A 22,571-nucleotide genomic window follows, 5' to 3' on the forward strand; every position below is an offset into this window, starting at 1 on the left:
CTGGTGTAAATGGCAGCCAAGAACAATGAATTTATTAGATTACACATTTTAGCATCTGACCCATTTATGTGAAGATGCACTGATGAGCAAAAATGTCATGAATACTCCCTGTGAGGAGAATGAATGCCACATGTTGTACATACATGATGCAATAAGCAGATTACAAGTATACAAGCAGACCAGAAATTAACAAGGAATTGTTCTACCAATTACATGGGTCACGAACATGTAAGCCTAATGACATAAGTGGCTTTAGCAAAGGGCAGGTTACAGTGGCATTGCAGTTGGGAACTAGAACCTCAAAAGTGGTGAAGCTAGTAGGCTGGATCTATGCTACTGTTGTGAACGTCTGTGGAAAGTGGCTGAAAGGTGATAAATCATTAACCTTATGAAAACATGTAATGCACCTATCCATCACAAATCATGGAGGTCACAGGCTTGCCTGCTCTGTGAAGCTGGACATGTGGCAATATGTAGCATATCTAATTACAGAAAACAATGCTTGAGCAGCTATGCACGTTTTTGAACCCACAATTATATGTACATTGTTGGACACAGGGCTCCAGAACATGTGGTAACTGTATGTTTCCATACCAATCCACCAAAATGTTCAATTGCAACTGCAGTGGGCAAGGGATCATTGAGGCTATAATGAAGGTCAATGCAAATGTCAACTGTCAGGATGGATGACATTTCCACCAGGTCAGCTGCCACATCCAGATATGCTATATCTAGGTGAATGGCACCAGGTGGAGTGCCCATTATGCTATGGGGACAGTCACTCGGGCTCCTTTGGGACACCTGGTAGTAATTGAAGGGATCATGACAGTTGCCGACTGTGACCTTTGTAGCTACCGCATAGATTCCTTCATGCCAGGATATTATCTCCCATGGTGAAGGCATCTTCCAGGAGGATAACTGTCCATGTCTCATGTGCAGACATGTGCAGAACGACTCCACAGTGGTCTGAGTAGCATGGTACCTAACAATGGCTCTGAGCACTATGGGACTTAACATCTATGGTCATCAGTCCCCTAGAAGTTAGAACTACTTAAACCTAACTAACCTAAGGACATCACACAACACCCAGTCATCACGAGGCTGGTACCTAACACATCTTGACCACACCATGTAGCTGATCTGAACATGTGGAATGCAAATGGTATAACATTCATCCCGAAACACAAATGACATGTCAAGTCCATATCATGAAGAACTGTCGAAGTATTGTGTTCCGAAGGTGAACAAACATGCTATTAAGCACGTTGCTATATTTGTTGTTACGTTTACTGATACAGGATTAGTACCAACAGAACATAAATGTACACACTATTAATGACATCTCCTGAGAAAACATATCTGAGTAAAATAATTGTTATAACCATGTTTCTCCAGTGTTAAGTGTACTAGCGTGAATGAAGGAAGTGCCATTAATATATTTTTACTGTCACTGTTTCTAAAATACAGAGTAACAAGTACTACATGATGACTATGCAAGTCAACACACATCCTTGGCCTTATACTGAATATTGCAAGGTACTTATGATTACTGACAAACATATGGATTTATCACAATACACAATCTTCCTGTCTCGAGACTGATAGGAGAAGAACATAAGTGTTAATGACAAATATACATTTGAGTCCTATTTCTGGAGTATTTAGTAATAAAATTTCTTGATGTCTCAAGCTGCAGATATGAATTATATCATCACATTATCTGTTACCAATCTATAGTACACATTATTGCACACTGTTTCACAGTTAAACCACATTTTTATGTTACTTCACAGCCATTATAATTTATTGTCCCCTTGCTTCATCCATTATTTTACAGGCCTTGAGGGCACCAACCACGAAAACCTATTTACATAAACTACCACTTGCTTGTAGTTTCTTTCTGATGTGAAGTAATGCATGTGTCTTGAGAGTGCCCAACTGAGTGCACCTTTTGTCACATATCACATTTGTGTGGTCCCCTTCCAATGTGTTCTAATGCATCTGCCTTGAGATCAGCTGATCTAAGATTGATCACTACATCACTTTTGTGAGGTCTTTTCCCAGCGTATATGAATGATGTGTCTTGAGATAGCCTGCCCTAACAAAAGATTCCCCACAAATATCAAATTTGTGATGTTTCTTTCCACTGTGAATTAATGTATGTTTCTTGAGATAACCTAACTGGGCAAACGATTTGTCACAAATTTCACATTTGTTAGGTATCTTTCCAGTGTGAATTAATTACCGTGTCTTGAGATTTCCCACAAATCTCACATGTAGGAGGTTTCTCTCCAGTGCAAAGTGATACGTTTATTGAGAACGCTTGAGAAAACAAGATTACCAATAAATCTCACATTTAAGTTTCTTTCCAGTGTGAATAAATGCATGTTTCTTGAGATAAGCTGACTGGGCAAAAGATTTCCCACAAATATCGCATTTGTGGGGTTTCTTTCCAGTGTGAATTGATGTGTGTGCCTTCAGATTAGCTGACTGGGTAAACGATTTGCCACAAATCTCACATTTGTGAGGTTTTTCTCCAGTGTGAATTAATCCGTGTTTCTTGAGACTGCCTGCAGCAGCAAAACATTGCCCACAAATCTCACATTTATAAGGTTTCTTTCCAGTGTGAAGTAACATGTGTGTTTTGAGTCCACTTGACAAAACAAAAGATTTCCCACAAATCTCACATTTATGAGGTTTCTTTCCAGTGTGAATTAATGCGTGTTGCTTGAGATAAGCTGACTGGGCAAAATATTTCCCACAAATATCGCATTTGTGGGGTTTCTTTCCATCGTGAATTAACGTGTGTGCCTTGAGATTAGCTGACCGGGTAAACGATTTGTCACAAATCACACATTTGTGAGGTTTTTCTCCAGTGTGAATTAATCCGTGTTTCTTGAGATTGCCTGCACCAGCAAAAGATTGTCCACAAATCTCACATTTATGAGGTTTCTTTCCAGCGTGAAGTAATATATGTGTTTTGAGTCCGCTTGACAAAACAAAAGATTTTCCACAAATCTCACATTTATGAGATTTCTTTCCAGTGTGAATTAATGTATGTTTCTTGAGATCGCTCGAGACAACAAAAGATTTCCCACAAATATCGCATTTGTGAGGTTTCTTTCCAGTGTGAAATAATACGTGTTGCTTTAGATCGCTTGGGAAAGCAAAAGATTTCCCACAACTCTCACACTTGTGAGGTTTCTTTCCAGTGTGAATTAATACGTGTTTCTTGAGATTGCCTGCACCAGCAAAAGATTTGCCACAAATGTCACATTTGTGGGTTCTGTTTGCAGTAAGTAGATTACCCTGGAAACTGACATTAACAGTTGTAGATAAAGTTCCATAATGATTTGTTTCCTCTGTATCATTTGTCAGAAGTGTGTTACCTATGTCATTATCAGACTTGTTTGCAGCTTTCCATGTTTCCTTGTATGAATTCAGCTTATTGAGTTCTGTGACAGAAACTTCTGGCTCACTATCTGAGAAGTTAGTGCTTTGATGCTCATCACTATAGCCATAATTTTCATGGTTGCCGGCAGTTGAGAAATGGTAATTCTCACTCATTCGCAAATGTTTTTTCAAACTAACATTACTGTGAAATACCTCACCACACCACTTACAAACATATAAAGGTGGTAGCATACCATCAATGTGAATAAACACATGCTTTATGAATCTGTATTTTGAAGGAAAGCTCTGTTGGCAGAAATTACAGTTATATACATGTAATTCCTTTTCCCACGTACTACAGTTATATCGCGTGGCAACTGAGCAGTTCTTATCAACAGTCATATCTTCTGTATTGGTACCAAACTCTTGTGCTGACTTCTCCATGTCTATCAACAACTCATCCTGGACCAGTCTATGGTGACAAGTTTCTTCACATGATATGCCACTGCTCCCACCAGTACACTGAGTCAATCTGAAGAGTAAGGAGGCGGATGTTAAATACTGATATACATACAACAAAGAAACAATATTTAGGTGTCCATAAATCCAGTACTATTAGAGAGAATTCATAAAAGTGCAGAAGAAATTGTTAGAGATTTAAAATTGTAATATTTCACCAGAAGGAAGGAACTGATGAGGTAAAAATGATTAATCTGAGTCACTGCCAATTTGATCTGAAATTTTTAGATGAGAATTAAAATAATTCACTTTCAAGTGTTACAGTCTTTTTAAAATACAGTGCTACAAATTAATAGTCTACACCGATTTATTAATTGTATCAAAAAAAATTTCAGTTACATGTTTTAACTAAGAGAAATAATTTTTAAATGTTCCTCTTCTATTATCGTAGCTCTGTAAATGGCTTTCCTTTGTCTGGCAAATACTTTCACCTTTGAAAATTTATTTCACCTAGCAAACAGTTTTTTTTGTTTGATTCCCAATGAGTCAAGAACTACTGGAAGCATAATTATTTTGGTTAGGTATCTTGTATGGATGTTTATCAGGTGGATAATGACTGTTCATGAACAATAATCAATGTCACAGCAATCTATGGAAAAAATGCATACTGATGAATGAATGTGAATGACAAACTTGCAGATGGTTTTTATCTAAGACTATGTTTTTGGCACTGCAACTTATATGAAGCCTTGTACAAATGGAAATGCTGTCTAAAATGATTGAAATGGTTCTAAATTTTCCAGTATATTTGCAGTGAGCCTTTTTGAAAATTTTTACATTTGGTCACCCGACACTGCAGAACACAAATAACTTAAGGACACACACATTAAACACTGCAGGCTGAGACTACATATCGAGTGGCAGTGACAATTGCTAATGCATGAGCTACCCCTGTAGTATATGGGTCCCATAATTCCACCTGCAGTTAAACCCTTTCCCACAGAACAGAACTGTGATTCCTTTCAGGTCCCCATGTGCATCATGTTGCACATGAAAGATCACAAACTACTGGAGGCATGCATGCTCCAGTGTTATCTTTTGTTCTGACTGTAACTTCTAACTTTTTTGCATTGTGTTTGGTATATAGTTCTGTTTGGCATGGTATCTGGTAAATTTCGAATGATTTTAAACTCTTAATTGGGATCACACGGGTTTTTTAACGTAACCAGTATCGTTGTGTGTCAGATTCTAGAAGTTGACAACTGAATCACTAAACATTGTAACTTTTTAAAACTCAGTTACATGTATTTTCATACATATGGAAGTGAAGTAACAGAATATAAATAATGAAGAAAGAAATCAAAAAGTATGCAAGTGAGGTTTCAAACAAATAGTTTTATTTCTACTACTTTAAGAAATAGAAAGGTAACAATTAAAATTTTAGACTATGCCAGTCAACCATAAACAAACCAGAATAAAAACCAGAATTTCTGGAAAACGTCAACAATACATAAATTTTGATGAATTATTTATCAATTGTTTAAGAGACCTCCACGTAAGCATTGTGTAGGTACTGAGTACTTGTGTCATATCCTTAATCTTTACTGCACAACATTTTTTGTGGCATGTACATTCATAGACTCTTAATGCAGTCATGATGGAAGTGCACATGTATTCTAATAACACACGTACTACAGCCTGAACAGCAACACTGCTGATGGTTTACACATTTGCTGAAACGTTTGGCACTATAGCTGTTACCTCGACTTTATTCCTTCCTTTGTTCTCTCAATTCTCAAACCAAAGAGCTGTCATTATGCACAAAAACAGTTTCTTACATTCTATCTAGATTCTCTAGTACCCCTGTATCATACAACTAGTGCGGTTGGGGGATTAATGGGACTTCATCACTTTTACTTGGTCTTTCGGCTGAGGATGGTTGCGAAGTGCCATTGCATATATACACTAGTTTTGCGATGGGGTCGCCACTCCCAAAGACTACCGCCACTCCCTCTACAGGACAGGATTAGTGTGCCCTAACTGCCTACATCCGGTGTAATCCATGGGAAAGTGTGAATGTCTGAAAATGGTTGCAAGCCGTGTAATTGAGACAGAATGTGGAGACCAGCCTGGTATTCACCCAGTGGGATGTGGAAAACCGCCTAAAAACCACATCCAGGCTGGCCAGTACACTGGCCCTTCATCATTAATCCACCAGATGGATTTGATCCAGGGATGGCGTGCATGCCTGAATCCAGGAAGCTGCGCGTTAGCGCTCTCGGCTACCCTGGTAGGTCGTTTCTTACATTACCATGAAAATATTACAGTTGGTTCCACCTAGTAAGGAAATATTGTCAATGCATTTGATGCCAGGGTTGGAGACTGCTGTGAATACAAGCAAGCCTATTAAAGCTTTTACTCAGAAAAATTAATATCATGCAAAGAAGGTATGTTCTTTTGAACATTTTTATATTATCAAGATTTTGTTTCATCACTGTTGAATCTCATCTAAAATACCTTGAGAGAAAACAAAACTTTGTTTCTTGTACAATGTCTCGATTTCTACCCATCATGTCACCACTAAGTTACAGGGCAGGAATCTGCAAAGCAATGTTCTATTGTGTAGCACAAACATTGCTTGGATTGTGCATTTCTCCATTTGAAAGAGTTTCCCCTACCATAAAAACAGGAATCATGGTGATATGACTGTATCCTCTGTTGTTATCATTTCCTCCTCCTCCACCACCACCACCACCACCACCACCACCACCACCACCACCACCACCACCACCACCACCACCCTCTTCTGAAATTGTATCACCAATTTCCATCGTGTAATGTTGATGAATATTACTGTCAACTAGAACTTCATATACCATTTATCTAAATATATATTAAAGTACAGTTGTCTTACTTTCAGAACTCATGGATGATTGGTTTGTGGGGGCTCAACTGCATGGTCATCAGTCCCAATTACTGCAGTCTTTTTTTACACAGTCCAATGTAGCCACTGTCACGAATGATGATGATCAAATGATGAGGACAGTGAAAACACCCAGTCATAACAACACAGCCAGGAATCAGACCCAGGATGCCATATTCCAGAAGCAGCAATGCTAGCCAGTAGACCACAAGCTGTGGACAGAACTCGTGGGGAATAAGAAGTCTGTTATGGCTGGTTTGAATGGTTAGAGATATGTGACACACACTGCATACTGTAAAAGACACTGAAAGAACACACCATAATTATTACACTGTAATAACAAGAATAAACACAAGCTGCTGATAAAAAAACCCTGCTGAGCAGTATTTGTTGAACGAGTGTAGTATCTCTGTTGGATGTCATAATAACTTTATTATGAATTTACTGAGTGTAAAACTGTCTGAAGAGCAACCAGTTTTCATAACAAGAAGTCGACCCAAGGCGTTTTAAGTGATTATAATTACACTGACAGTGTTCTGGATGCTGCTGTGTGAGCTCTATACTTTCCAGGATGCTGTGGCAGTTTAGGGTGTTCATTAACAGTTGTCCTCATCGAGTACACTGAAAAATAATTTTTCACTTTCCGCCAAAAGGTGAAAATATGGCGCTATAAGCAGTGAGAATGAGACATCAGTGCAGGAAAAGAGGAGAAACGATCAGACCAATGATACTGGTGGTTCTGGTATGTTTATAAGGATATGATGAGAAGTTACATCTTCAAAATGGTCTACCTGTACAATATGCTGTATCCATGACATGACATGTCATGGTTGCCTACAGCATATTCAGAGTGAGGGGGGCGAGAGAGGGCGGGAGTCAGACGGGGGGAGGGGGGGAGTGGGCGGGAGTCACGGGGGGGGGGCGAGAGAGTGCGGGAGTGAGTGAGGTGGAGGGGACGAGAGAGACGGGGGGTGGGGGGGGAGGAGTCGAGAGAGACGGGGGGTGGGGGGAAGGGGTCGAGAGAGACGGGGGGTGGGGGGAAGGAGTCGAGAGAGACGGGGGGTGGGGGGAAGGAGTCGAGAGAGACGGGGGGTGGGGGGAAGGAGTCGAGAGAGAAGGGGGGTGGGGGGGGAGGAGTCGAGAAAGACGGGGGGTGGGGGGGGGAGGAGTCGAGAAAGACGGGGGGTGGGGGGGGGAGGAGTCGAGAAAGACGGGGGGTGGGGGGGGAGGAGTCGAGAAAGACGGGGGGTGGGGGGGAGGAGTCGAGAAAGACGGGGGGTGGGGAAGAGGAGTCGAGAAAGACGGGGGGTGGGGAAGAGGAGTCGAGAAAGACGGGGGGTGGGGAAGAGGAGTCGAGAAAGACGGGGGGTGGGGGGGGAGGAGTCGAGAAATACGGGGGGTGGGGGGGGGAGGAGTCGAGAAAGACGGGGGGTGGGGGGGAGGAGTCGAGAAAGACGGGGGGTGGGGGGGAGGAGTCGAGAAAGACGGGGGGTGGGGGGGAGGAGTCGAGAAAGACGGGGGGTGGGGGGGGAGGAGTCGAGAAAGACGGGGGGTGGGGGGGGGAGGAGTCGAGAAAGACGGGGGGTGGGGGGGGGGAGGAGTCGAGAAAGACGGGGGGTGGGGGGGGGGGAGGAGTCGAGAAAGACGGGGGGTGGGGGGGGGGAGGAGTCGAGAATGACGGGGGGTGGGGGGGGGGAGGAGTCGAGAATGACGGGGGGTGGGGGGGGGAGGAGTCGAGAATGACGGGGGGGAGAGGACGAGAATGACGGGGGGGAGAGGACGAGAATGACGGGGGGGAGAGGACGAGAATGACGGGGGGGAGAGGACGAGAATGACGGGGGGGAGAGGACGAGAATGACGGGGGGGAGAGGACGAGAATGACGGGGGCAGAGGACGAGAATGACGGGGGCAGAGGACGAGAATGACGGGGGCAGAGGACGAGAATGACGGGGGCAGAGGACGAGAATGACGGGGGCAGAGGACGAGAATGACGGGGGCAGAGGACGAGAATGACGGGGGGAGAGGACGAGAATGACGGGGGGAGAGGACGAGAATGACGGGGGGAGAGGACGAGAATGACGGGGGGAGAGGACGAGAATGACGGGGGGAGAGGACGAGAATGACGGGGGGAGAGGACGAGAATGACGGGGGGAGAGGACGAGAATGACGGGGGGAGAGGACGAGAATGACGGGGGGAGAGGACGAGAATGACGGGGGGAGAGGACGAGAATGACGGGGGGAGAGGACGAGAATGACGGGGGGAGAGGACGAGAATGACGGGGGGAGAGGACGAGAATGACGGGGGGAGAGGACGAGAATGACGGGGGGAGAGGACGAGAATGACGGGGGGAGAGGACGAGAATGACGGGGGGAGAGGACGAGAATGACGGGGGGAGAGGACGAGAATGACGGGGGGAGAGGACGAGAATGACGGGGGGAGAGGACGAGAATGACGGGGGGAGAGGACGAGAATGACGGGGGGAGAGGACGAGAATGACGGGGGGAGAGGACGAGAATGACGGGGGGAGAGGACGAGAATGACGGGGGGAGAGGACGAGAATGACGGGGGGAGAGGACGAGAATGACGGGGGGAGAGGACGAGAATGACGGGGGGAGAGGACGAGAATGACGGGGGGAGAGGACGAGAATGACGGGGGGAGAGGACGAGAATGACGGGGGGAGAGGACGAGAATGACGGGGGGAGAGGACGAGAATGACGGGGGGAGAGGACGAGAATGACGGGGGGAGAGGACGAGAATGACGGGGGGAGAGGACGAGAATGACGGGGGGAGAGGACGAGAATGACGGGGGGAGAGGACGAGAATGACGGGGGGAGAGGACGAGAATGACGGGGGGAGAGGACGAGAATGACGGGGGGAGAGGACGAGAATGACGGGGGGAGAGGACGAGAATGACGGGGGGAGAGGACGAGAATGACGGGGGGAGAGGACGAGAATGACGGGGGGAGAGGACGAGAATGACGGGGGGAGAGGACGAGAATGACGGGGGGAGAGGACGAGAATGACGGGGGGAGAGGACGAGAATGACGGGGGGAGAGGACGAGAATGACGGGGGGAGAGGACAGGAGTTAGAGATGACAGGAAAGCAGCTAAGGCTTGAGGTCCACAGGACAAATGGGGAGGGGAGGGGGGGAAGGAAGGAATGAGGACTCTCCTCCCTGTGCTTTGACTAATTGTATGTGTAGCAGCTCCTATTCCAAGTGCAGTTCAGATGCATGTCATATTTCACTGATATGAGCCTCTGACACCTCTACTCCCATGGCCAGTGCTCCATCAACTTTCATGAAGCACACACTGTCCCGTGCATCTCACATCTCTGAGCCCATTACGTCATATCATGATACTACAACTAACATCTATGAAGTGCTGCACATGTTACATTGTTTAAAATGCCTGTCCATCTAAGAAACGTTTGAGAACTGATCTACCTGTAACTTTCATATGTTTTGTTACTATGTAAAATGACGATGACGCCTGATCTTTATGTACATGATTACCATTCATAATTATGGGCCTGGCAGAGGGTCATCCAACCATCATTTGTAATCTACTTCTCTACCATTCCACTCTCACTGCACGCAGGGAAAACGAGCACTTACACCTTTTCATGTGGGCGCTGATTTCTCATGCTTTACTATGATAATTTCTCCTTGCGTAGATGGGCATCAATAAAATATTATCACACTGTCGACAAAATTCGTGTTTCAAATTTCATGATAAATTAGTGCCACAGCGAAAAAAGTGTTTTAATGACCAGCACCCCAGTTCACGTATCATATCCATAGCACACTCTCCCTTATTTTGCGATGGTATAAAACGAGCTGCACTTCTTTCAATTTCTTTCACGTCCCCCACCACACTGCAATAGTCCACAAGATAATAGATAAGCATAATGTAAGCCGGTTCTTTAGTAGACCTGTTACGTTTTCCAAGTGGTCTGCCAAGGAATCAGTCTTTGGTTTGCTTTCTCAGAGCATTATCTATAAGGATGTTATGATTCAATTTATTCATAAGTGTATTTCCTATGCATTCAGTTGAGTTCACAGCTTTTATGTTTGTACGATTTATCGTGTGAACGAAATTTATCACATTCCTTTCCGTACTCACGTGGTTGACTTCATACTCTTCATTATTTACAGTCAATTGCTATTTTCCACATCATACAGATATCTTTTCTATCACTCCACAATTCGTTTTCATCATCTGATGACTTTACGATAAGGTAAATGACAACATAATCTGCAAACAATCTAAGAGATTGTCTCTTAAATCGTGTATGTAGGTCAGGGACAAGAAAGGGCCTATAACACTTACTTGGGAAACGTCAGATATTAATTCGATGACTTCCTGTCAGTTATTACGAACTGTGACCTTTCTGATACAAAATCACGAATCAGTGCACACAACTACGATGATACTCCAGGGGCACACAATGTAATCGGAAGTCACTTGTGAGGAATTGAGTCAATAGCCTTCTGAAAACCATAAATATGGAATCAATGTAATGTCATCTGTCCTAATCAGTCATTACTTTGCGAGAATAAAGAGCTTGTGTTTCACAAGAATTATGTTTTCCGAATAAGTGTTGGCTATTTGTGAATAAATGTCGTCTTCAAGGTAATTCATAATGTTCAAACAGACTATATTTTCCGAAATCCTACTGCAAACGACGTTAGTTGTATGGGCGTGCATTTCATCGGATTACTCACATTCCCTTTCTTGGTTTCTGGTGTAATTCGTTCAACTTTCCTGTCTTGGAGTACCAATCTTTCTGCCATTGAAGAGTTGTATATGACTGCTAAGTATGGAGCTACTGTATTAGCATATTCTGAAAGGAAGCTGGATGGTGTACAATCTGGACCAGAGGCATTGCCTCTCCCAACTATTAAGCTGCTCCACTACATTTATCCTGTGACAGAATTTAGAAAATCCGTCTTCAGTGACTCGCTTTAGCAGCACTGTTGTCAATAACTTTACCACTGTTATCACGCAGTGAAGGTATTAATGCACCTCTTAAATTATATACTTCACATACAACCAGAATTTCTTTGGGTTTACGATCAGATTTCGAGACAGAATGTCGTTCTGGAAACTATTAAAAGTCTCTCTAATTGATTTTGCGCTAAATTTCGAGCTTCTGTAAAACTTCGCCAATCTTGTGGATTTTGCGGTCTTTTAAATTTGGCATGTGTAATTCATTGCTTCTGCACCAGTGGTCTGACCTGTTTTTTTTTGTCAGTACCACATTTCATTAATTTGACGCGTATCTCTCAGTTATTAATCATTTGACTTTAAACCGCATCTGGACTAAGTTTAGAAAGACTTATCAGACGGAGTGGAAACTGTATCTTCGGAATGTGTCAAGTGAATTTTTACCTGCTTTAAGGGTGAATTTTGATTATTTTGGTCAGTCTCGATGTTACAGTATTCACTCTTGTGAACTCTTCATGGCTCAACAACATTGTGGTCACTAATCCCTGCTTGGTCAGGGCTATTATGATGTCAAGGATGTTTTCGCACTTCTGTACCCATTGTTCAAAATAATTTTCAGAGACGCCATTCAGTACGGTTTCGGACGACGTTTTATGCCTACCACTGACATTAAACATTTACTTTCGCCAATATATAGAGGGTAGTTTTTCTTCCAATTATTCGCAATATTACGGACTGTATTGGTAAAGTTCTGGCCAAGTTTCAAGTTCAAACAATCTTTAGACCTACAAAGAAGATTAGTGAGTGTAAACGTAAGCTTCCGCGTCCGTTGTCACACTCAATAAAATTCTTCTGGGATTGAAGCCGCATTGTCAACTATAAAATTTCGACGTCTTGGCGACTGTTGCAAGACGCCTTCCTCAAACCCAGAAGATTTTTACTGACCAAGATTAGTGAATGTATAAGATTGGCGAATATAAAATTGCATGTGGCTGTGGGAAGGTTTATATTGGAACAACGATAAGAAATGTCAATACCCTCTGAACGGAACACAAAAGAAATGTCGACTGGGAGATACTGACAAATCAGCTGTAGCGGAACAAGTTTTTTAAAGACTGTGATCATGAAATAAAATTAAGTGAGACAAGCGTGTTAGCCAGGACATCTATTATTATGCACGTATGTATAGGAAAGCTATAGAGATTAAGGAACACCACAATAATTTCAACAGAAAAGAGGAAGGCTTACAGTTACACAGGATACGGTGGTCGCCTCTCCACCAACCATTTGACGATCGATTACATTCGATCGAGAATAATGACGCTAGTCAGAGAGACTTATAGTCGGTCCCAATTGAACGTATGATGGTGCCCTCTATATGAACGGGAATTCCACTGCCTGGCAGCCATAATTGACACACCTCCAAAGATGTTCCCGCAGTTGGCAACGAAACGCCAGGAAGTAGTAGCTTTACAGATCGAAAACGGCATCTCAGCCCAGAGCTTTTAACTGATCACTACCCATACTACCTCAAAGGAACTATCTACTTAAATTTCACTACAGGGTAAACTACTTCCACCAGCAATTAACACTACACCACCAACTGTATCTCATCTATTCTTTGTGAACACTGTTAGGTCTCTTGAAAAATTTCAGCTTAACTTATTTCCATACCTTTATTGTGGTTGTATCTACCCTCTTTCGGTGTTCTACTTTCAGCCTTTGAAACTGAAGCCCTTTCTGCACTTACCTGAGACCCTCTAACCTAAAAAAAGCCCAGTCTCCTCTACACATCCCCATACTCGTGGAACTGCTTCCTTTGTGTAGTTGACTCCTGACCCACTCAGCAAAAAAATGAATGGAAATTTCAGAGAGTGACAAATACAGGATTGTAACTGTACCAGCAGTAGCAGTTCCACATAGTGCAGGTAAAATAACCTAAGTTTAGTCTGAAAGACTAAACAACTTACTTCTAGAGTATACAAATTGTGGTAACTAAATGAAATCATAGCTCAATTACAACTGTTTACAGCTTCAGCTGGTGAAGAGAATGCTGATCACATGAGCAAAATATTATCGATCTTACCTGAGCTTTGAAAAATATGCATCGTCGAGTAATTGGGGAGAGAATTGTCCACGAGCTTTACAGACCTGCATGCAGAATATTTCTGATAATACAAGGAATGGATTATGCATGGCAGGCTGATATCAGATACGCAAGGCTACTTAAAATCAAATAATGGTTTCAAGTACATTCTCACAGTCACAGACACACATTCCAAATTTGCTTGGGCCTTACCTTTGAAAGTAAAGACACGGAAGGAGGTTTGAGAGGTTTCTAAACAATTTTTGCAGACAGGACTAACTCGACGCCACAACAACCTTGAGGAATATGATTGAAGTGATTTTTACGACAGGCATTTCAAAGCAGAATTGGAATGATGTTGGATAAATCACTACTCAACATTCTCCCATTTGGAAACTAGTATTGCCAAATGGTTGAACTGGACCATGAAAAACCGAATGTGGAAGCAATTTAATCTTCAACGTATGTGCAAATGGCTGAACATACAGCCACAGATCATTGACAAGTATAATCGCATTATTCACCACAGAATTAAGAACAAACCTATTGATGTCACAAACGAACTACGGGATAGCTTTAAACCCATTATGTTCCTCATAGAGCAGATTGTACGATGTTGAGGGAACAGGGCTTTGATGAAATGGTTTAGTTTCTCATCGAAGCTCAACAGTTGGGTGAACACTCGCAAACTACTACGTAATACGAAAAGCAAAGTTCAAAACATGCAGTAATGTGACAAGTGCTAGGAAATGTATCAACAAAGTTGGAGGTGGTATTCTCGAGAATCTGTCATCAGAAGTTTGTATCTCTGGATATAATTTCTGTGGAGCTGGAACAAAATTGAAATAGCACCAAGATTATGGTGATAAGGGCTTCAACGCATTAAAAAATGTGTGCAAAGAGCACATCACCACCTACACTACAAATAAAGATCACCATACTGCACACCAAATACTCACTGATAACGCTGCACAGGTACGTCAAGAGACGGATATTCATGTAGAACAACCTATTTCTGCATATGCTGTTGATAAGGAAATGTTTGCTAGAACTTAAATTGGGTACTGGACTAACCTTCAAGCAATACTGAATGCATCTCACTGCATACTGAAGAAGAAGAAAAACCTATGGGATGTTTAAAAAATTGGTGACAGCTCCAAAAGGTGCCTCGAGGCAGAAAAAAGGAAGGAAATGATGTGTTAAAACGCCCAGGTTCCTACCAATACCAAAGACATCTGGTGGAATAATTCTGGCTTTGATACCTACATTTGCTGGGCTGTCAGCCACTGGTTTCATTAGCTAGGAGAGCTGATATATTTGAAGCACTAGAGAATGCCTGAAAAAGTGAAAAGTAGTTACAAGCAACTAAAAGGCGCAATATGACCACGGAGGCCATCGCTATAGGTAAAGGCCTCTATTTACAATACAGAAGATGGCTTGGGTTGTACATTAAAAAAAACGCCCACAGCAATGGTACTGGAAAGAAGGGTAAAAACATAGATCTGCTTAGACTCACCAGAAAATTTAAAATCGTGAGATTTTACAGCGTGTTTATGTAGGATACTTTGCCTGAGACAATGTGCAAAACCACAAAACGTGGAACAGTAAATTTAGATGTTGTTCGAGGTATGGAGCTCTTGGTGATTTAAGGCCACCTAAAGAATTGTGTTGTCACTTCACTAATAGGAACCAGCTGTTGTACAATGTTCGACGCTACCATGACTTCAGTTCATACCTCTGAGGATATTTCTGACTGATATTTTTCATCAAAATCGCATAAAAACAAGCAGTATGCAAGTCTCTGCATCATTTGAAGCTTTGAAGCTTTGATGTACTGACGTTCACTCTAATCCTAATTGGGCTAAAGTGAATGCAAACTACTTTCCTGCAATATATGAGCAGGGGGTAGTTATGTACAGCATTGACTGGCTGGAAACACACGAAACCATAGCTAACGTCACTGGCTTAAGGAGGCAAGTTGATTTAGAACTGAAACCGATTGTAAAATCCTTGACGAAAAGGGAGCTGAGATGCATGGAGGGAGAGTCCATATGGTTAATGGGGATAGCAAAGGCAATGCTACAACGAGCATTCAGGCATCCCGTTTTCCTGGATAAATGTGTGTGACAAATCTGAACCATATAAACCTAGAGAGAACTTTTGTCTTTCAAAACTTCCTCTAGTAAATGTGTAAGATGGCCTCTGAAGTCCCAGATGTATGGACTACAGGATACCAGAACTCCAGCAGATGTATCATGATGATTGTTTAAAATGTGGAGAGCACATCTCCGCAAGCGAAACACATTGCTGCATGCCTCAGTCCACCAGGGAACACAACATGCTACAGTAAACTTTAAGTACATGGCATGGAACATACTTGGGCGGTAAGGATAACGTTTGGAAGATACTTTACGTGGTCATCACAGCTGTGTAAATGTCGTGAGAGAGGGGTAAAGCCTCCAGTTGGCCTTGGAAAGCTGCCAATTGGAACTGCACTCAGGTGGGATAGGAGTCGGCCAATGGATAGCACACAGAAATTGATCACCTGAGTATGTGTCAGAGGGAATGGGCCATTCAAGATGATGAGCGAGCTATACAGTGCAGAACGAGAGGTCCAAACGGTAATAAATGTCCATGGAATCTGAAAGGAACGTGAGTGCTCCAGTGCTAAGATATGATTCAGGAAGTCAGCTAAGAGGGAACCTCTTGGACAGGTTCTCGCAGAGCACCAAAGCAGATGGTGGGCATTAAAGTCGCCAAGCAGCAAAAAGGCGTGAGGGAACTGACCAATGAGCTGGGGTAAGTCTGACTTAGTAAGAGCAAATGATGGAGGGGTGTAGAAGTTATGTAGACAAAAGGTGAAATGAGGAAGGAAAATATAGACTGCAACAGCTAGCAGTCGAGTGTTCAATGATATGGATGACCAGCATGGCTCCCCCATGAGGTACAATGCTGTCCTTGGGGGAACATCACAGAGGACCAGAAGGAAACATGAGCGATCAAAGGGGTTGTGAGGACAATTTTTAATATGACAATTTTTTTTTCTTGGAAGCAGAAAGAAAGTGGACACTGCAATTCCAAAAACAGCTGTAACTCCTCCTTGTTGGATCTAATGCCATGAATGTTCCATTGGAGAAGAGTCATAACAGGGTATGGGGATTGGGGAGGAGGGAACAAATGAAGGTTAGTCACCTTGGTGGCTGCTGAGTGCCAGCCTTCAAAAATCCACTGCTACAGGAGGCAGAGGCTGGAGAATCCTGTTCCATGAGCTCTGCAAACATATTGGCATTCTCCCTTAGTCAGCCTGTGAATTCTATGGCAGAAAACCAGTAGGCAGTGGGCACCAGCAAAATTGAGGTCAGCCAGGTGAGAGTATATGTTGCAACACCACTGAAAAAGATCTCTAAATCAGGTAAGGAGAAAACAGTTTGTTTTTGTTTGAGCTCTTAGAACTTTCTAGTTGGCAGATGAAGACTGTTTTTAACTGTAGAAAGTCTTTTGCAGGAGTACTGCTTTTGTCCTTTCAGCCTGACAGTTGTGTAACAGGTTATTTCACCACCAGGGGCAAAGATCTGATGCCTTGTTGCGCAGCTGTAGGAGCAGATGGAGACGCTACTGTGACCTGGGTGACTTCACTACTGCAATACTGAACTTGGGGTCGCAAGTCTGGGTGGGCATATCCTCTATTATGCACAACATAGCAAAAACGATACTGCAAATGCCAATCGTAAAATTCACAGATTTTGACTAGCTAACAACTGTGAGTGACAAAGTGGAGTTTGATGTCCCACTCAGATCTCCTAATCGGCTTGCTTGTTAAGACACATGGGAAATTCATGGGATTACAATTGATACAGCAGAAAGGAGGAGGCAAACTGCTGCCCTCGTGAGCATCTCTGCCAAGAGTAACACATTTGACCATGTTTTGACAGGATACGTGTTTTATTATAATGTTGACACTTGTAGGAACTCATCTGGTTTGTAATGTACGGTTGGACCATGATGACTTCATAGCCTGCCTTAATCTTTGAGGCAAACATTACTCAGTGAGGCCATCAAGCATCAGAATGTAAATAACACCTTGCAAAGAGTTAAGTGTAAGATCGTTCTCCACACGAACAGGATAGCTCTTAAGCAGTTGAGCTTGAGAATGACAATACATCTTCAGAAGCACAGTTGCATTACATAAATGGGAATAGGATTTCACAGGGCCTGCAACTGCAACACCACCTTTCAGAATAATGCACACATTAACTGTAGCAAAGGACGGACCACCTCCAGTACATGATACCATGAGGAACCGAGGTGCAGTTGGGAGGGCCTTCAAATCTTTAGCCTCATTCTGTTTACGTATAGTAGACACACACTAAGATGGTGAGTCATTGCAAAAAAATAAATAAATAAATAAATAAATCCCCATGGTTGCCAACATCTACAATGGCATGCTCCTTCCGACTGGGGGCATCCTCAGAGGGGGGATTCACTCCACCGTAAATGACTGTTCACACCTCAGGTCACATCTCGCGAACTCTTGACAGAGGGACGAATTGGGATTTGGGAAGGTAACAGCTTAGGCAGTTACCCATCTCTGGGCCTGGACTGTATAAGAGAGTACGTGCGAACCCTACCTGTTGACCTGGAGCTTGGCATTATCCATTACCTTGTCACCTGTAATGTGCGTAATGAATGGGCCAGCCTCCAGGAACACACCGGGACAAAGGAGAAACAAAGAGAATGAGGATTCACCAGTTAAGTCTTCACAGCCTTACTGAAAGTGGCACCAGCTACTTAAGATTCTTCTTGATGGTGACCTGTACACTGTCACCACTACAAACTTGTGTGCTTCCTGATCACCACTATGGCACAGCATTGAAAGAGCTGTTCAACACTATGTTCATTAATCTGGAAGGCCAGGAATCAGCTCCAATTTTTGGATATGTAGCCACTCACCCTTCCTTCTTACTTTTCTATTGCAGTATATTAGCTTGGGCTCATCAAGAGGAACCTGTTGAATTTCAGTGAGTCATGTGACATTCTGAATTCAGCCCAATACAGCTGCTGACATTCCACCTGAACTTTTATTTACCTGTACAGATATTAGACATTTGCTCTATTTATCTAGGAAGTCACATAAAGGTTGTTGCAGAGAATAGCAGTACTGACCATACTGCCTTGTAATGTTGTTGCTTATCGGTGATACTGAGTAATTAGAGTAGGGCATTTTATATCTGACGTACTTTCACAAGTAATAAAAATTTATATTTCTCAAAAAGTTCTGCAGTGAATTATGAAAACTTACCTTGCACTATCAGATGCGTATCTTGTTGAGGTTTCCACCTGAAATATATGAAGAAACTGCCTGTGACTTACAACTGATGAGACAGTAAATAAATATAATTGAATTAATGCCCACCAACATGTGATTGGTCCACAAAATGCAGTAAGTGAGGCTTGAAAATATCATTAAAGAGGACATGATAAACTGTTTCTGTTAATGAAACAGAATGTCAGTAAGAATTCACTCTCCATTTCCTCACTTTGTCTTCAGTTCTGTAAATATCTACACAAGCCAGTAATTTGGTTGTAGCCATACTTCCTACTAGACACTTCACAAAGAAAAGTGACCAAAACATCTTTCATCTGTCATGTACTTGTGTATTGTATAAGATTTTCATTCATTTTTTTTTTATTATGAAAAGTGAGAGATGAATCGATCATCGTAAGTGACACATTTGGGCCTTTGTGCTCTGGCCAGCCCAGACCAACTTGCAGAGGTGAGGAGTGACTTCTAAACCCAACTGTAAGTTCACACTCAGAACTACATACACGCTTGGACCATTAAATATACAAACATTAATAAATATTGGCAGACTCAAAATACTTTCAGACATTGTAAATGGACAAGTTAAAACTGGCATTACAAAAAAAGCACATTCACAGATGAAGAAATACAACATTCAGAGAACTATAGATTTTTCAAAGAGAACACAGGGAAGAAATTCGTGAAACTCCTCCAGTACTAGGCTCTGCATTTATAAATGGCAAATATATTTTGCAATCAGCAACAAATTTTTCATTACCTCCAGAAAGACTCTCTCCCTGCCATAATTCAATATTTAGATGAGAGGTACACAATAATTAATGCACATGCAATAATAAATCAGGGTAACAAGAACAGTTCAGAAAGTAAAACTGTCCTGAGAACAATATTGAGAAGCATCTGATGAAGTGCTACAGGAAAACATAAAAATTTTGTGTCTGTATAGTGTGGATGGATATATATGTGTGTGTGTGTGTGCGTGCGTGCGTGTGTGTGTGTGTGTGTGTGTGTGTGTGTGTGTGTGTGTGTGTGTGTGTGTGTGTGTGTGCGCGCGCGCGCGCGCGCGAGCGCGCGAGTGTATACCCGTCCTTTTTTCCCCCTAAGGTAAGTCTTTCCGCTCCCGGGATTGGAATGACTCCTTACCCTCTCCCTTAAAACCCACATCCTTTCGTCTTTCCCTCTCCTCCCCTCTTTCCTGATGAGGCAACAGTTTGTTGCGAAAGCTTGAATTTTGTGTGTGTGTTTGTGTGTCTATCGACCTGCCAGCGTTTCGTTCGGTAAGTCACATCATCTTTGTTTTTAGATATAAAAATTTTATTAAATTTTTATCCTCAGACTGGCACAAGATGCAGATGAGAATATTTTCTGCATAAAAGTGCTATTAAATGTATTTATTCACAACTGGAATTTTGACTTATGCCATTCTCCAGTGACATTTTACTATGAACTACATCAAAATTATTAAATGTCATAACTAGTGCTTAGGGAGTGGATATTAAGACGTGCAGTATGACATGACTGAAATAAATCAGTACATGAAGTACTACCATTGTCTGGACATACAGATTAGTAATTTTTTTTATTTTGATAAATATGCAATTTGTGAACATGGTTAACACAAGGAAAGTATTACCTCAAAAGAATTATAAAGGATTCAGATGTCACACTGGGCTACCACTTGAGAATTGTACAGCTGCCAAATTAATTTTGAATAAATACTTTCCATAACAGTCCAAGGAGAAAATGTTTATGTCTGCCTGACTGTGGATGTAAGAAAAAAGGAAAAGTGGTAAGAAAAAGACATTTAGCTAAATTGTTGGCAGATAAACCCCCCCCCCCCCACCCACATACACCACTAAAAAGATATGAGGTCAACAATAATATGATTTGAGAATATCAGATAGCTTATGTGCCAATAATGAAGCACAATTCCAAGAAGGTGATGATTTCCAGAGTCAGACATAGATACCTGTTGAAATTGACTATTATCACTGAATCATAAAAGTAAGATTCCTGGCCTGTAATAAGAGATAGCCATGTTCACAGAAGATTAAAAGAAATTCCACGAAAAGTTCAAGGAGAAAACAACACAAACAATTCCAAAATAGGAGATATATTAGAGATAGCTTAGGGCAGGATGGTCCTCTGAAGGGCAAATTGTTAAGGACTAAAGGAGCAAAATACTATTGGAATACATCTGTAAAATTTTAGAAGGCTTATGACTATAAAGCAAGACTGCTTTTATTCAAACTTCTTAAAGAATCTGAAATACAGAAGACAACACGGGTCCTCTGAAAAGAACTACAGCCTCATTTGAGATAACAACAGACTTTAGCCAAGGCAAAGGACTAACTCCATTCTTCTTCCAGACCATACTAGAAAAGTTAACATTGAACAGATGGAGCAGTTGTCAGAATCCAATACCAGAAGTTGAATACTACTTGGTTAGAAAATGGATGCCAAAATTGTCTGTTCAACTTTTGTAGATAATTTAGCAATACTCGCAGTGTAGAGAAAGCACAAAACAGAGAGAAAGAAAAACGGTAGGAGAAGCATGACTACTCATCTCCTCTGGTAAGAAGCAGTAATGGGTAACAACAGGACTGCAATATCCCAATCAAATACGAAGTATCAGGGGAAGAAAAATTTAAGGATCTATGAGAAGTCATGTAGCCAAATGGTGGGGAAAATGGAGCCACAAAAGGTAGACTATGAAAGATGGTCTTTGCATTTCTGTTAACAGAAGATGTTTACGGTAAAAATTCTTTCTCCAAAATTGCAGAACCTCCAACTTGCAAGGCAGTCATTTGGCCAGAATACAGATCTGAATCACAAACACTAAATTTAAAATCAACAAATGATAAGAGAAAATTATGAAAAAAGAAAAGATATTAGGAAACAGAACACCAGTACAAACATTTAAATTCAGAAACAATACAGAAGTATAGATAAATATGTACGAAAATAACTGGAGACAAAATTTGGCAAAGAAAGCTAATGAATCTTATCATACTAAAAAGAAAAACTGTGCAGAAGTACTAAAAACTTAAGAAAAGAACTCATTGGCTTACAGAACTGCACCAAGACCTACAAGAAACTTGTATAAATAAGCAAGAAATTTAAAACCAAATACAAAAACAGAATTGAGTTGATAAATACTCCACAGCAAAATAGTTCCAAAAAGAGAAAATAGAAACTGGATGTCACATGAGTGGAAACAAGAAAGTGTACAGATGGAGTAGTATAAAGAAATGTAAAACCTTGGCTGGCTTGTAATTGAGAAGGGAAAAAAAATAATATTGTTCCACATTTCTAGTACCATCTCAGTAAAGCACAGCAATTGTATTTGTACTGCAAACATATTACAGCAAGTAGGTCAAAGTGTCTCTGCAAATATGCAGGGAACAGTATTTGGAGTGTTTTGTTAGGTTACAGCAG

At 41.9% G+C, this 22,571-nt stretch overlaps 1 protein-coding gene across 7 annotated transcripts in view; it reads right to left on the reverse strand.

Annotated features, from left to right (window-relative positions):
- Window positions 1-415: 415 nt before the first annotated feature.
- The window catches only part of LOC126213194 (zinc finger protein 726-like), a 117,820-nt gene continuing 95,664 nt past the window's right edge, over window positions 416-22,571 (reverse strand). For 4 of the 7 annotated variants that reach the window (XM_049940822.1, XM_049940823.1, XM_049940819.1 and 1 more), the window contains 2 exons: window positions 19,113-19,150; window positions 416-3,925 (listed from right to left, as the gene is read on the reverse strand). In XM_049940822.1, the coding sequence (XP_049796779.1) occupies window positions 2,338-3,925; window positions 19,113-19,150 (1,626 nt within the window). In that variant the 3' untranslated portion in view covers window positions 416-2,337. Of the gene's footprint in view, window positions 3,926-6,766; window positions 7,080-13,813; window positions 13,879-19,112; window positions 19,151-22,571 lie in introns of all 7 variants that reach the window. The other 3 variants (XM_049940825.1, XM_049940820.1, XM_049940824.1) reach the window with 3 other exon arrangements.

The sequence above is a fragment of the Schistocerca nitens genome, chromosome 11 (assembly GCF_023898315.1).
Source record: "Schistocerca nitens isolate TAMUIC-IGC-003100 chromosome 11, iqSchNite1.1, whole genome shotgun sequence".
NCBI classification, from domain to species: Eukaryota; Metazoa; Arthropoda; class Insecta; order Orthoptera; family Acrididae; genus Schistocerca; species Schistocerca nitens.